Source organism: Lethenteron reissneri, chromosome 55 (genome assembly GCF_015708825.2).
Source record: "Lethenteron reissneri isolate LAM-NWPU_2019-01 chromosome 55, ASM1570882v1, whole genome shotgun sequence".
Classification (NCBI taxonomy): domain Eukaryota; kingdom Metazoa; phylum Chordata; class Hyperoartia; order Petromyzontiformes; family Petromyzontidae; genus Lethenteron; species Lethenteron reissneri.
The window spans coordinates 10,298,129-10,313,161 of record NC_083833.1 but is presented as its reverse complement, the minus strand read 5'-3'; the positions used below and the strand labels follow the sequence as shown (position 1 = coordinate 10,313,161).

The 15,033-nt window shown below is 56.3% G+C and overlaps 1 protein-coding gene across 1 annotated transcript; it reads right to left on the bottom strand.

Moving 5' to 3' along the window:
• Nucleotides 1-1,674: 1,674 nt before the first annotated feature.
• Nucleotides 1,675-13,240, bottom strand: LOC133356718 (glucoside xylosyltransferase 1-like). The gene is made up of 8 exons (XM_061574362.1): nt 12,929-13,240; nt 9,974-10,063; nt 7,548-7,719; nt 6,610-6,741; nt 4,807-5,058; nt 4,475-4,598; nt 3,193-3,365; nt 1,675-2,798 (listed from the first exon to the last, which is right to left on the bottom strand). The coding sequence occupies exons 1-8, from the start codon at nt 13,138-13,140 to the stop codon at nt 2,643-2,645; spliced, it is 1,311 nt and encodes a 436-aa protein (XP_061430346.1). The 5' UTR covers nt 13,141-13,240; the 3' UTR covers nt 1,675-2,642.
• Between the last annotated feature and the right edge of the window lie 1,793 nt (nt 13,241-15,033).

Here is a 15,033-nt window from a genome sequence, read left to right as displayed (position 1 = left end):
GAATAGGACTGGGGTGGGGGATTCAAACGATAGCCTCACCTACCACTGCTGCTGTATCCCACACTGAATGGCGATGATTTCTTGGTAGAGGTATAATTTTTTATTGGTTGAACGGGTGACCCAATATGGTTCTGGGCAACATGGGTGAAGGTGGAAACGTGTGGACGGGAAGTAGTTGTTCAAGGGTGGCTTGGGTCGTGCTTCCTCTGCTGAGGTGCAGCGAACACGGCCCTTGAAACCGGTTGTGAAGGTAACGAGGGGGGGGGGATCAAACTAAAAACGAAACTTTTTTTTATTTTACCAGGTAAGGCCCACGGAGCTATGTAGCTCTTTTTCAGAAGCGACCCGACCACAAATGACAGCTCAACGAAGTGGCTTATCGTGTGGAAATTTATAGCAGCCAAATACTCTAAAACGCGTGGTCCTGATTCTAAATGGGGAGGAAACCCCAGAGGAAGCGGGGGAAAATCTACGCGATTACCAAATATGCAGCAGGCGAGGTAGTTAATATCTCGCCACCGTGGCACCCTAAGGCAGAGACTCCCACGGAAGTGATCGCCCTGGAGGGGGAATGGGGGCGCTGGTGCGGCGGGGCGCTGGTGGAGCTTTTCGTCCTCATGGGAGCCGCAACTCGGTACAGCAGCAGCTCGAGCCGAGTCTCGTAACCGAGTAGAGGCAGCCTCTTCTGGCGGGGTGAGACGAGGAGGGTGCACGCCACAAACGGACCTCGGCAGGACGACCTGGGAAGGTGTTGGCAGCCGACTAAACAACCCGGCGGCCGGTGCAGCTGAGCGCGCAGACAGAAGGTGGCGGCTGCCTTTGACGGGGCGAGGCCACGCAGGGGGGAATATCAGGAGGAGCCTGAGAGAGCTCGGGGCTGCCGTGGGATCGTGGTGGACTGTTGCCACGCCGCCGGTGTCTCCGTGCCGTCTGTCTCCGTGCCGTCGTTGCTTGGGTGCTGTCCTAGCCCAAGTATCTGTTGTTATTCTAGCCCAGTACCGTATGCTAGTCATAGCTAAGTACTGTAGGATGTGAGAGTACATTATCTGCGCCCTTAATAAATAAAGAAGACGAAAAGTGTCAGAGTCATTGCACAGTGACCTCGCCAAAAGCCACTGCAAGGATGAGCGGAGTTTGCATGATGGTTTATTCCTTGACGAAATTGGCAAGGTGTTGCGATTCATTTGTGGCAAGCGCTTGTACAGTAATTGAAAGCTTTATTGCTCAAATACTTCAGTCTTGATACACGAGAGGTTAGTGTTGCTGGTCAAGATGCGACGATCTGACCCAGTGGCACCGTGGTCAGAACGCGCCTCTCACAATGTAGACATTAACATCCTGAGTCGCCCACACCCTTCCAGGATTTACACATTCAATTCCTGCAGAAGGGCTGGGGAGTGATTTAACCAATCCACCCCTCCTGAGGTTGGGGACGCCAAGTGGTTTCCCTTCTGGATACCAGCCTCTACCGTGGTAATGTGGAATTTCTACCATTGGCTTGGAGCCACTAACAGGCACAACCCATATGCTTCAGTTGAGGGACGCACTCATTTTTAAATCCTTTATATTAAGTTCACTTGCTTGCTTGCTTGCGCGCTTACGACCGTGCAAATCTTTCGGTCGTTTTTTAACCCACTTCCCGTGATCCAATCGAGCTGACATTTTGCACACAGACTCGTTGTGCGTGACAATTTATTTTCGTGAATTTTTTTTTCCAAAATTTCATATTTAATTTAAAATACCAATGTGATAAAAATGAAACTCTTACTCAAGAAAAACAGAAATGAATAATAAAATAAAACCGATGCCACGCATATAAAGGATTTATAGTGAAAAACTTTGTTTTTACGGGTTAATTTTTTACCCGTGAAAATAAACTGAGTTGGAAGATACAGCATTGTGGCTGCTGAACTCCAAGCTCTTCCACTGTGGGTTTCACTCCCCCCCCCGCCTCCGTGCGCTGGGTTGCAGACTGACACAGAGCGGCTCCCAGCATGCACCGCGTGGGCGGGGCGAGCAGCTCCGTGTGGCTCTATCGCCACTAGGGGGCGCTACAGCGGTGCCCCTCAAGTCTCGTGGCTCTGACTCGAACCAAGCCTCCCACGTGTATCGGGCAGCACGTGACGCACAGCTGAGGTATATTTCTAGAAAACAGCAGCGGTCCTCTCTGTGGAGGTGGCGCATTCAGCCCAATGGGACGCGCGTTCCCGTGAGACGTCTGTGTAGTGATCGAGTACCACTACGTCGGTTTTCGCGGTTGTGCTTTATAGCTCCCGATTGTGATTTTTGGGTTGTGCTGCATGTTGTTGACACCCACACTCGCACAGAAACGCACAAACACGCACATACACACATACAGCAGTACAGTAAGTGGGCACGTAAGCCTGTCTGTTCAGTGGACTGTTACAGAGTAGTCTCGCCCAGGTGTGCTATGGGCTCACCACTTTGCGCGCAAGTGGTGAGCCCGTGTGCACCGGCTGACGAAGCTCGTGATTTGTAACGTCGGCCGGCCCACATCAATCGCAGCCAGCATCCAGAAGAGAAGCTCCCAGTTCGTGGAGCGAAACATCGGACAACGCGAGGCACAACCCGGAACGCGAGCGAGCGAGCGAGAGTAGTGACCGACGTCCGCGCGCCGTCCTCTACTGCGGCTCCGCAGACGCCGCTGCCGCGCTGCGCTCGAGCTGCCCCAGCAGCACGTGGGCCACGCGGCCGCAGTACGTGTGCGCCGCCTCGCCCATGGCGGCACGCGCCGGCGCCAGCAGCCCGGACTCGAGGTCGCCGCTGCCAAGTCGGTACTGCACACGCACGCACGCACGCACCGTGACGGTGTGAGGTTGAGGAGTGGCCGGTGTCTTCACAGCGTCCGTGCCAGACGCGCCGCTGCACGCGCAGAGCATCTGCGTTCAGGCGGGCAGGCCAGCAGAGTGGCTATCGAGTGTGCAGGAGGTGCACCATGAGCCACTGGCCGGAGGAGCGCTGGCACCCGGCTAAGAGGAGGAAACATTTAATGGGGGAGGTGAGGCCCCTTTTAAGAGCCTGCACCAACCTGCATGCAACAGAGTTGTGCAACTGCTCGCTCCGATGTGGACCCCAGCTTGAGCATGCCCCTCAAAGAATGTATCTCTGCGCCCTGTTGCCGGCGTGCACGTGGCGCGGGTGAACTGGTGTGATGGCCAAGAAGGTACGCACGTGCAGCAGCGCCTGGTAGATGGCGCGGAAGGCCGGCTGCTTGCCGTCGTGGTACACGCCGCGGTTGCCGTGCAGCACGGCCACGCCGTCGCGCTCGGCGCCGCCGCAGTTGCTGCCGTACATGCAGTGGTCGGGACGAAAGTTCCAGCGGCAATCGAAGACGTGCACCATCTCTGTGGGGCCGCGAGCGGCGCGGGGAGACGCGCGTCAACCCGTGCGGCCCTTGCGCCGGGCCACTATCTAACCAGGCGGGGGCCCGTCGTGATGCCCGTCTCGTCGTTAAAGAGGAAACCGCAGCAGTGCGAAGGTATTCCGTGACACAATTATACAGTTTATGGTTAGGGTAGAAGGGCCCAGGCAGCGTTCCTGACTGAGCCGCCTTTCTACGTGGCGATTGTAAGCTATCTCCATGTCTGCATGGGTTTCCTCTGGACTCCCTGGTATTGGGCAAAACATCCCAGTGCTGAAAAATGTGCCTGAGAATGACTCAGTTGTGATCACACACACAACAGCAACATCGCCCCCTACTGCGAAAGCATGGCAGGACCCTCCTGAAAAAGGTCCTGTGACTCGGAGAGGCTTTCCTGATAAACCAGCATAATAAGAACAATAATACCCTTAATAATGAATATCCTTTTGTCAACCGACTGCTGGGTGAAGCCTTCCCTATACCACGTGGGTCATGGAAGTTAATTGACCATACTTCACCGTGCTGCGCTGCCCTCTGCTGACAACACGGCCCCGGCGTTTCGCCTGGCGGTCCATCATCCAAACAGCGGTGACATCGCAGCTGTGAGTTGACGACTCCAACAGCGCCACCCGGTCAAATTAAACGTAAACGAGGGGCCAAAAATAAACTACAGTTGTATCAATAAATAAACTTGCCGATTAAGCAGCCAGGATTGAGCAAATGCACCACCGACCTGATTTTCCGATGTTTACAAACACGGCGCAGTCGCTCACCACCCGCGGTACTGCCATCCGAGCCTGTTGGCGCACGCCCAGCAACCGCGAGCGCCAACGCTACAAACGACCACACCGCCCGCTGCCTCGTATGCCGACCTTCTGTCGGCGGCTCTTCAGAAAACGCTCTGCGGTTTTCTTTTAAATGCCAAAGCGAGTGCAGCGCCGCTGTACTCGCCAAAGCACAGGTCCGACGGTGGTTGCGCGTGGGTGGAGGCCACGTTTCCTCCCGGGCCCCACCGGACAGACACCCTCGATGCGCAGCGGCTCTGTCTGGCGACACGCTCCCACCCCGTTACTGATTCGACGGGGGCCTCACCGGGGTTGTAGTGGAAGATGATGTTGAGCAGGTCCTGGTCACCCCACGTGATGTTCAGCCGGTACTTGTTGTAGAGCGGCAGCAGCATCTCGCCCCAGGCCAGCCGCACGGCGCTCATGTCATTCTGAGGGATCGCAAAACACGGTTCGGTCCCTCGCAGCGACGCAACGTTGTTCCCAAGCTTAAATCGCCGCCTCACCTTTACGAGAGTTACCGTGCCACCCCAGAACCTATTGGAGACCGACGGACAGAGTTCACGCATTAACCCACTCGACCTTACTTGGAAAGGATTCGGAAAGGCCGGCGCCGGACCGAGCGATCCCGGCTCCCACCTTAAACTGCGCGGTGCGCAGGCCTGCCAGATCCATGAGCATAACCCCGGAGTTGACCCCCGTGCGGCCCAGGTAGGGGTGGCGGCCGAAGCGGTTGTACCAGCCGATCTGCAGCAGCTCGTGCTCGGGCGCGAGGCCCGCGAGGCGCCAGGCCCCGAAGCGGCGCCGCAGCGCCCACAGCTCGTCGACAGGCGCCAGGAAGAGCACGTCCGTGTCCACGTAGAGCAGCCAGCCCACGTGGGGCAGCAGCAGCTGCGGCAACACCACCACCACGCGCGCGGGACGGGGCGGGGGGGGGCTTTTTGAGCAACGAGGCGGCGCTCGTCCCCTGTTTACAGCCCTGAGCCAGTGGTGGACATTCCTCATGCCTATGGCAGGGGGCAAGTATGTCCAATGACAACCGCTGTTGGTTTATTTTCCCATATGGTGGCGCTTGGGCATTTAGACGTTAAATCGATTTTAAATTATTTCCAGCAGCAGTACTTGTTTTACAGTAAGAATGAGTTACGTTTCATAACGCATTCTAACACTTGTTCAGTTGTACGTGTTTTAAATGTGATCAATGGGGACAGGCCTGAGGACATTACAACTGCAGTGCCGTGCAGTGCCGTGCAGTGCTGCTATGAGAACTTTCATTTCTAGGGCATGGTACACCAAAGACAAGCCCTGAAGCCGGACCACTTGATGCTGTAAGAGCCGACCAATCGTGCAAAGCTTTGAGCAGCAGCTGCAAATTATTTAACGGTAATGATTGGTCGGTGTGAAAAATAATTTTGTGAGGGGCACGAAGAGCGGTGGTTAACAATTCTTGAGATGATACCAAAGTGCCAGCGGCAGTAACTATCTCTGTACGAGTGGATATCTACTTATTTCGTGCAATTCCAAATAAAATCGCAGTGATGTCCGGTTCACATAAGCATCGAGGTAGTGAGTCCACCTACAGGACAACCACTGTAGACAAAGTAAGTGGAAGTTATTTTATCATCCGTGCAGATGATTGGCCAAGTCAACCACCCAACCTTCCGATTGCGAGCCGCTCGCTCAACCACCAAGCCACCTGGCCGGGTCGTACGATATACGGCGTGACGGGTACAAATATTTCTCAGTGTTGCAAATTATAATCTAACTCGATGAGGTGGGATATTTACGTTTTGGCCAAAATCGTTGAGCGAATCCAATTTACATTCTGTTGTAAACGGAGTCATAATTTGTACTGTGACCGGGTGTGGTGGTGAACATTGCCACCTACTGCCAGGTCCGGCGCTCTGCAGTGAAGCCCAAAAAACATCGTCTCTTCCCGTGAACCATCGAACCGACCTCCGACCAGAATTTGAACTCGCAAGCTTCCAATCGCGAGGCGCTCGCTCCACCGCTGAGTGACGTGGCCAGATACGAGTCATCCCCCTACAGATGTAACCCCGACCGTCCCCCCACTGGGCCGGCAACGAAGATGAGTGCCGCCCTCCACTCCTGGGTAGACGTGCCATGGCGCAAGCGGCCTGGCGTCAGGAATTCTAAGTGCTCTCACGAGAGGCACAGGAGCGGCGTATCCTGCTGTGAAGCACCAGACGTTAGTCGTAAGTGTTGCCATCAAGCCGCCCATCCATATACATTTTATTAGCGTTCGAGGAGAACTGGGAAACGCCCTCTGGCGAAGAACCGCTTTACAAAGCACTGGCTATTTATATAGAAACCCAATTGCTATGAAAATAAATATCGTATCGTGAGACGTGATATCGTGGCAACGCTGCTTGCGCCTTCAGGTTTCGCAGCAGCGAAGCGTCCCTGTCTCCAGGCCCTTACAGGCAGGAAGAGGCGTTGAGAGGCGCAGGGCTTAAAGAGTTTCCTCCAGGCGTCCGCGTTGTCGGCGGGGAAGGTGATTGGGTACAGCGAGAATGACAGCTTCCTCCGATACCGCAACGGCCACGCCAGCAGCTGAATGAGTGGGGAACGCACACGCACATTCACAAAACGGGGGTTTTCACAGCCACTCGGAGTCCGAGTGAGCTCTTCCTGGCTAGGCCGCGTGTTGAGGCTGTCTTCTCTCAAGCTTTCGCCACGGACTGCTGTGGGCGCCTTCGGGAGTTGAGGTGAAAATCCCCGCAGCAGTGCGCAGCAAAAGCTTGGCAGACGAGATGTTCCACACGCGGCTAAACCAGGAAGACCACACTTAATAATAATTTAGTACATTTGCTAATTACGCCATTCTTATAGTGCAGGGCTAGCACGTAGACGCTGCTGTTTCACTGTTATAGCCTCCAATAGTTTTACATCAGGGGGCGACGTTGCTGTGTAATCCCAATTTAGTGTTTTGCCGGTAGTTTTTGCCGGTAATTTGGATAAGGACACCGGCACACAATGGCTTCCTCATTTTGGATGATATTGGAGGATGTCTAACATCCACCGTGAATCAGACAGCGGTTAATATACCCACAGTAGTAACCAAGGTGACCTGATGGATTCAAATCGCAAAAGTCTAACAAGCGGCAGAGGCGCTACCACTGGGCTACGCCACCACGCTGGAGGAGAAGATTCCCCATTTAACTTCGCGCACTGCTCGGGCGAGTGCTGTGAGCGTCATTAAGAGACAACACGGCACACGACGGATGTATTGTGACCAGCACCGCGGTGGTGCGGATAGAACCACAGACACGACAAGGCGGTGGTGTAGCCGGCACCACAGACACGACAAGGTGGTGGTGTAGCCGGCACCACGCATTCCGGCCCTGCTGTGCGTTCACCTGCTCCCGAAAGCTGGCGTGCAGTTCATCCTCTGCGAAGATGTGGGCGTGCAGGCGTGCACGGCTGAAGAGCGCTGCGGACTTGAGCATGACCATGGTCTCCTCGAGGCGAGCGCCGCACGCCACCACCGCCAGCTGCAGCGCCTCGGCCACGCTCCCTCCGCGCGTACACCTACACAACGAGCGCGGTCGCACATTCACACAACAAGCGCGATCGTACACCCACACAACGATGAGCGCGGTCGCACACCCACACAAGTGCAGCCCAACACCCACACAACGACGAGCGCGATCGCATACCCACGCGACGACAAGCACGATCGCACACCCACACAACAAGCGCGATCGCACACCCACGCGGCAACAAGCACGGTAGCACACCCATACAACAAGCGCGATCGCACACCCACGCGACGACAAACACGATCGCACACCCACACAACAAGCGCGATCGCACACCCACGCGGCAACAAGCACGGTCACACACCTACACAACGACGAGCGCCGTCGCACACCCACGCGGCAACAAGCACGGTCGCACACCCACACAACAAGTGCAATCGCACACCCACGTGACGAAAAGCACAGTCGCACACCCACACAAGTGCGGTCGCACACCCACGCGATGACAAGCGTGGCCGCATACCGTCCTAACGCTCGCCAAGCAACCGTCCACCCACGCCACCCCCCAAGCGGGCCGATCGTCGCTACCCTTGTTTACCCAGGGAAGCCTCGCCGAGTCTCAACGCTTTTTGGGGAGGGTCCTGCCAAGTTTTCGCAGAATGGGGGGCGATGTTGCTGCTGTGTATCATCCCAACCGAGTAATATGCGTTTTCAATATTAAGGCGCATTGGCCAAGACCACTTACATTCTAGTGTTTAGTTATGGGGGGGAATTGGAGAAGCCAGAGGAAACCAGTGCAGGACAGGGGAAGAACACAAACTCCACACAGAAAGGTGCTTGAGGTTGGGAATCAAACCCAGGCACTTGTTGCTGCGAGGCACAAGTGTCACCGCTGCATCACCCAATCTACTGACACGATTCCAGGTCGTCACGAGATTTCAGGCTCATTTATTTTGTCCCGTTCTATCGCCTTATCTTAGAGGCCATGTAGGAGGAGAGGAGGAGAGGACGACGCAAGATCAATTGGATGACAAATGTGATGACACCGACAGATAAACCGGCGCAGCCGATGCTGACGGGACCGTGCGAGGGACGGGCAAGCGTGGAGAGCGCTGACGGCCGTTGCGGACTGACGATGATTATAATATCCCGTAGCGTTTATATTGTCAATCTCGCTAGTTTTTCTAAGGGTGCATATTACTGCAATGCGATTTGAATTCAAATTTCAATATTGATAAATAATTATGTGCAGGGTTCGATGCATATATTGAGCATCAAAATTGATTTTAATTGAATCACTGATGCATTGCGTGTTTATTGTCTTCAGTTCAATGGTGCAACATTGGAGATGATTGACATTTGAGGATGGCGCACAAACAACTCTTGGCTTTGTAATATCTGTGGACATTATCTGGAATTCCATGGCAGGATTAGGTAATAAATGTGCAAGTTCAGATAGCACATGGCAAGAAAGCACTGTATATGCCATCAGCCATAGGTTGCCGTGGGTTGGGTACATGTGGAGGAGGGAAGAGGGCAGGTTAGACGGATCGTAGTGGCATTCAAAGGTCGGCGACCATGGGAAAGATCTGAAGGCAACAGATTGTGGGATATTGCAGGTTGTCTTTGGAACTCTGCAAGGATGGGATCCAGCGATGGTGAGGTGCTTGCACGGCCTACGCCTCTGAGGGTTGGACCCTGACTCGAGTTCACAGCATTCCAAAATAAAATATGTAAAAAATAAAAATAAAAAACACGCTTTAATGAAATGTACCGTACTCGTAATGGCAGAACTACACGACTCCTGGAAGTGGCCCCGCAGCTTGCCACAGCGTAAGGGGCCGTGGTGATTTACAGGCAACGTGAGTTGAGCGTGGACAATTAGACCCGTAAAAAAGATTGTTTAAAAATATATATTTTTTATTTTTAATGATAGAAAATAGTATTGTCATCAGTATGACATACCTATACCAATTTTGCAGTCGATACGACAATGGGAAGATGGTTGAAATTGAGTTCCAAGATTTGATGATACGACAACAGACTGAGTTAAATAAAAGAGTGTAAAATGTTTAAAATATATATTTTTAACGTTTAATGATAGAATATAGTCTTGTTATCAGTACGACATAAGTATACCAAGTTTTCAGTCGATAACACATTGGGAAGTGAGTAAAAATTGAGTTACAAGTGTTTTTTAAGGATACGACAACAGACGGAGTGAGTTAAATAAAAGCGTGTAATAAAAATGCAGTTGTGTGGTTTGCAGTGCGAGTGCCTCTATTGTCAATCAGTTGGGCCACCTTTTTGCCGATTCCCAGAAACAATCAGCCCCACTCATGTCTTCAGGAAGCATCCAGTAGGGGTTCCACCAGCTCTGCTGGCTGTCACACCTAGACGGACAAAGAGGCAGTGTTAATTGCAGCAATGAGTGAATTTAGACTGAACCATTAAAACAACCATAAAGGTATCCGTGAAAGTTCAAGCACATTGGCAAGAATGCTGCGTGGACACACGCCCACTATCTATACAGGACTAAATCCGCTCCAGACATCGACATCACACACCACGGGACACCCCTGCAAGCCAATATCATCCCGTTTGTACCTGGTGGTCACCCATCGAAGCGCTAAGCAGGCTCAGAGCCTGCTTAGATTTCTGACGATATTGACTTTAATTCCTGGCTTTTTGTCAGAATATTAACTCCATGTGTAGTAATAAGCGAATGACACAGGTTCGTGGTAATTATCAATAACCACTGCATACCAAAGGTGCTTAGTAAAGTCAGTTTAACATCAGGTAGGCTTTCCCGACCAACATCATCCATAATAGAGGTTTTCTGGGTTAGATCGCGTAATTATATCAATGTGCCGTTAAAACCCGGGGTGGCAACGTAGTTTGTTGAGCATCCGCGTCTTGTTTACGGTTCAACTCCAACGGCCGCCCTGGTCATTCATTCCTCGATCGTACCTCGTGCAGTCTGCTCCACAGCTGACGTTAAAAGACCGACCCCGTGACGGAATTCGCAAGAGTTGGCCACTGTGTGCCGGGGTACGCGTTTGCCAAATTGCAAAATTTCAACGCAAGCTTCTCAATTTGGGATTCTACACCCATAGCAGCAATCGGCGCCCGCTAGCGGCACATTCATGTCCCCAGGTCGCTCTTGCAAATGAGTCTCTGTTAGAGTTCTCACCTAACCCGATTAAACACAACCACACCTGAACACTATGCCAGCACTGCGATGACTCCACACAGAGTAACCACCACTACTACACAGAGTGACCACCACCACACAGAGTGACCACCACCACACAGATTGACCACCACCACTACACAGAGTGACCACCACCACTACTACACAGAGTCACCACCACCACCACCACTACACAGAGTGACCACCACCACACAGAGTGACCACCACCACACAGAGTGACCACCACCACACAGAGTGACCACCACCACACAGAGTGACCACCACACAGAGTGACCACCACCACACAGAGTGACCACCACCACACAGAGTGACCACCACCACTACACAGAGTGACCACCACCATGGCACCACCACTACACAGAGTGACCACCACCACACAGAGTGACCACCACCACACAGAGTGACCACCACCACTACACAGAGTGACCACCACCACTACACAGAGTGACCACCACCACACAGAGTGACCACCACCACACAGAGTGACCACCACACAGAGTGACCAATACCACCACACAGAGTGACCACCACTACACAGAGTGACCACCACCACCACCACCAGAGTGACCACCACCACCACTACACAGAGTGACCACCACCACCACTACACAGAGTGACCACCACACAGAGTGACCACCACACAGAGTGACCACCACCACACAGAGTGACCACCACCACACAGATTGACCACCACCACTACACAGAGTGACCACCACCACTACTACACAGAGTCACCACCACCACCACCACTACACAGAGTGACCACCACCACACAGAGTGACCACCACCACACAGAGTGACCACCACCACACAGAGTGACCACCACCACACAGAGTGACCACCACACAGAGTGACCACCACCACACAGAGTGACCACCACCACACAGAGTGACCACCACCACTACACAGAGTGACCACCACCATGGCACCACCACTACACAGAGTGACCACCACCACACAGAGTGACCACCACCACACAGAGTGACCACCACCACTACACAGAGTGACCACCACCACTACACAGAGTGACCACCACCACACAGAGTGACCACCACCACACAGAGTGACCACCACACAGAGTGACCAATACCACCACACAGAGTGACCACCACTACACAGAGTGACCACCACCACCACCACCAGAGTGACCACCACCACCACTACACAGAGTGACCACCACCACCACTACACAGAGTGACCACCACACAGAGTGACCACCACACAGAGTGACCACCACCACCACACAGAGTGACCACCACCACCACTACACAGAGTGACCACCACCACCACTACACAGAGTGACCACCACCACCACTACACAGAGTGACCACCACCACTACACAGAGTGACCACCACCACTACACCACCACCACCACCACCAGAGTGACCACCACCACTACACAGAGTGACCACCACCACACCACCACACTGACCACCACCACTACACAGAGTGACCACCACCATCACCACCACACAGAGTGACCACCACCACCACCACCACTACACAGAGTGACCACCACCACTACACAGAGTGACCACCACCACCACACAGAGTGACCACCACCACCACCACTACACAGAGTGACCACCACCACCACTACACAGAGTGACCACCACCACACAGAGTGACCACCACCACCACCACACAGTGACCACCACCACTACACAGAGTGACCACCACCACCACTACACAGAGTGACCACCACCACCACTACACAGAGTGACCACCACCACCACTACACAGAGTGACCACCACCACCACTACACAGAGTGACCACCACCACTACACAGAGTGACCACCACCACTACACAGAGTGACCACCACCACCACCACTACACAGAGTGACCACCACCACCACTACACAGAGTGACCACCACCACTACACAGAGTGACCACCACCACTACATAGAGTGACCACCACCACTACACAGAGTGACCACCACCACTACACAGAGTGACCACCACCACCACTACACAGAGTGACCACCACCACCACTACACAGAGTGACCACCACCACCACCACACAGAGTGACCACTGTTACCGTCGTCTCCGCGGCGTCCCGCGCGCTGCCCGCCGCTCGGATAGATTCGCCGCCGGCGAGGAGCCACCCTCCGCGGCAGCGCGAGGACATCGCTCCGAGGCCCCAACCGCGGACACCGCGACCACCGCGACCACCACCGCGGCTGCTGCGAGCGACAGCTGCAGCAGTGGAGAGAGCAAGGCGGGTGTCGCCGCGCGCACGCCGCGCCGCATGTTTGCTACACCGGCCTCATGGTGGTGCAGGGTGGGGGGCAGGGGGGGGCAGGGGCCGCGCTCTGCACGGCTGGGCGCAATCAGTGCCGTGGCCTCTACACGAGACGCGCATGGGGGTGGTGGGGAGGGGTGGTGGGGGGGGTGGGGGGGAGGGGTGGTGGAGGGGGGTGGGGGGGAGGGGTGGGGGGGTGAGTGGTGGGGGGGAGGGGTGGTGGGGAGTGGTGGGGGGGATGGGTAGGGGTGAGTGGTGGGGGTGAGTGATGGGGGGGAGTGGTGGAGGTGAGTGGTGGGGGGGAGTGGTGGGGGGGAGTGGGGGGGTGGTGGTGGCGGTGGGGGGAGGGGTGGGGGTGGGGGGAGTGGTGGGGGGGAGGGGTGGGGGTGAGTGTTAGGGGGGAGGGGTGGTTTGGCGGTGGGAGTGTTGGGGGGGAGGGGTGGGGGTGAATGGTGGGGGGAGGGGTGGGGGGGAGTAATGGGAGTGTTGGGGGCGAGGGGTGGTGGGGGGAGGGGGGAGTGGTGGGGGGAGGAGTGGGGGTGAATGGTGGAGGGAGGGGTGGGGGGAGTAGTGGGAGTGTTGGGGGCGAGGGGTGGTGGGGGGAGGGGTGGGGGGAGTGGTGGGGGGAGGGGTGGGGGTGAGTGGTGGGGGGTAGTGGTGGGGGGGATTGGTGGGGGTGAGTAGTGGGGGGAGGGGTGGGGGGGAGTAGTGGGGGTGAGTGGTGGAGGTGAGTGGTGGGGGTGAGTGGTGGGGGGGAGTGGTAGGGTGGAGTGGTGGGGGCGGTGGGGGGAGGGGTGGGGGGAGTGGTGGGGGGAGGGGTGGGGGTGAGTGGTGGGGGGGATTGGTGGGGGTGAGTAGTGGGGGTGAGTGGTGGGGGGTAGTGGTGGGGGGGATTGGTGGGGGTGAGTAGTGGGGGGGAGGGGTGGGGGGGAGTGGTGGGGGTGAGTGGTGGAGGTGAGTGGTGGGGGTGAGTGGTGGGGGGGAGTGGTAGGGTGGAGTGGTGGGGGCGGTGGGGGGAGGGGTGGGTGGAGTGGTGGGGGGAGGGGTGGGGATGAGTGGTGGGGGGTCGTGGTGGGGGGGATTGGTGGGGGTGAGTAGTGGGGGGAGGGGTGGGGGGGAGTGGTGGGGGTGAGTGGTGGAGGTGAGTGGTGGGGGTGAGTGGTGGGGGGGAGTGGTAGGGTGGAGTGGTGGGGGCGGTGGGGGAGGGGTGGGGGGAGGGGTGGGGTGAGTCTTGGGGGGAGGGGTGGGGGTGAATGGTGGGGGGAGGGGTGGGGGGGAGTGGTGAGAGTGTTGGGGGCGAGGGGTGGTGGGGGAGGGGTGGGGGGAGTGGTGGGGGGAGGGGTGGGGGGGAGTGGTGAGAGTGTTGGGGGCGAGGGGTGGTGGGGGGAGGGGTGGGGGGGAGTGGTGGGGGGAGGGGTGGGGGTGAATGGTGGGGGGAGGGGTGGGGGGGAGTGGTGAGAGTGTTGGGGGCGAGGGGTGGTGGGGGAGGGGTGGGGGGAGTGGTGGGGGGAGGGGTGGGGGGGAGTGGTGAGAGTGTTGGGGGCGAGGGGTGGTGGGGGGAGGGGTGGGGTGAATGGTGGGGGGAAGGGTGGGGGGGAGTAATGGGAGTGTTGGGGGCGAGGGGTGGTGGGGGGAGGGGTGGGGGGGAGTGGTGGGGGAGGGGTGGGGGTGAATGGTGGAGGGAGGGGTGGGGGGGAGTAGTGGGAGTGTTGGGGGCGAGGGGTGGTGGGGGGAGGGGTGGGGGTGAGTGGTGGGGGGTAGTGGTGGGGGGGATTGGTGGGGGTGAGTAGTGGGGGGAGGGGTGAGGGGGAGTGGTGGGGGTGAGTGGTGGAGGTGAGTGGTGGGGGTGAGTGTTGGGGGGGAGTGGTAGGGTGGAGTGGTGGGGGCGGTGGGGGGAGGGG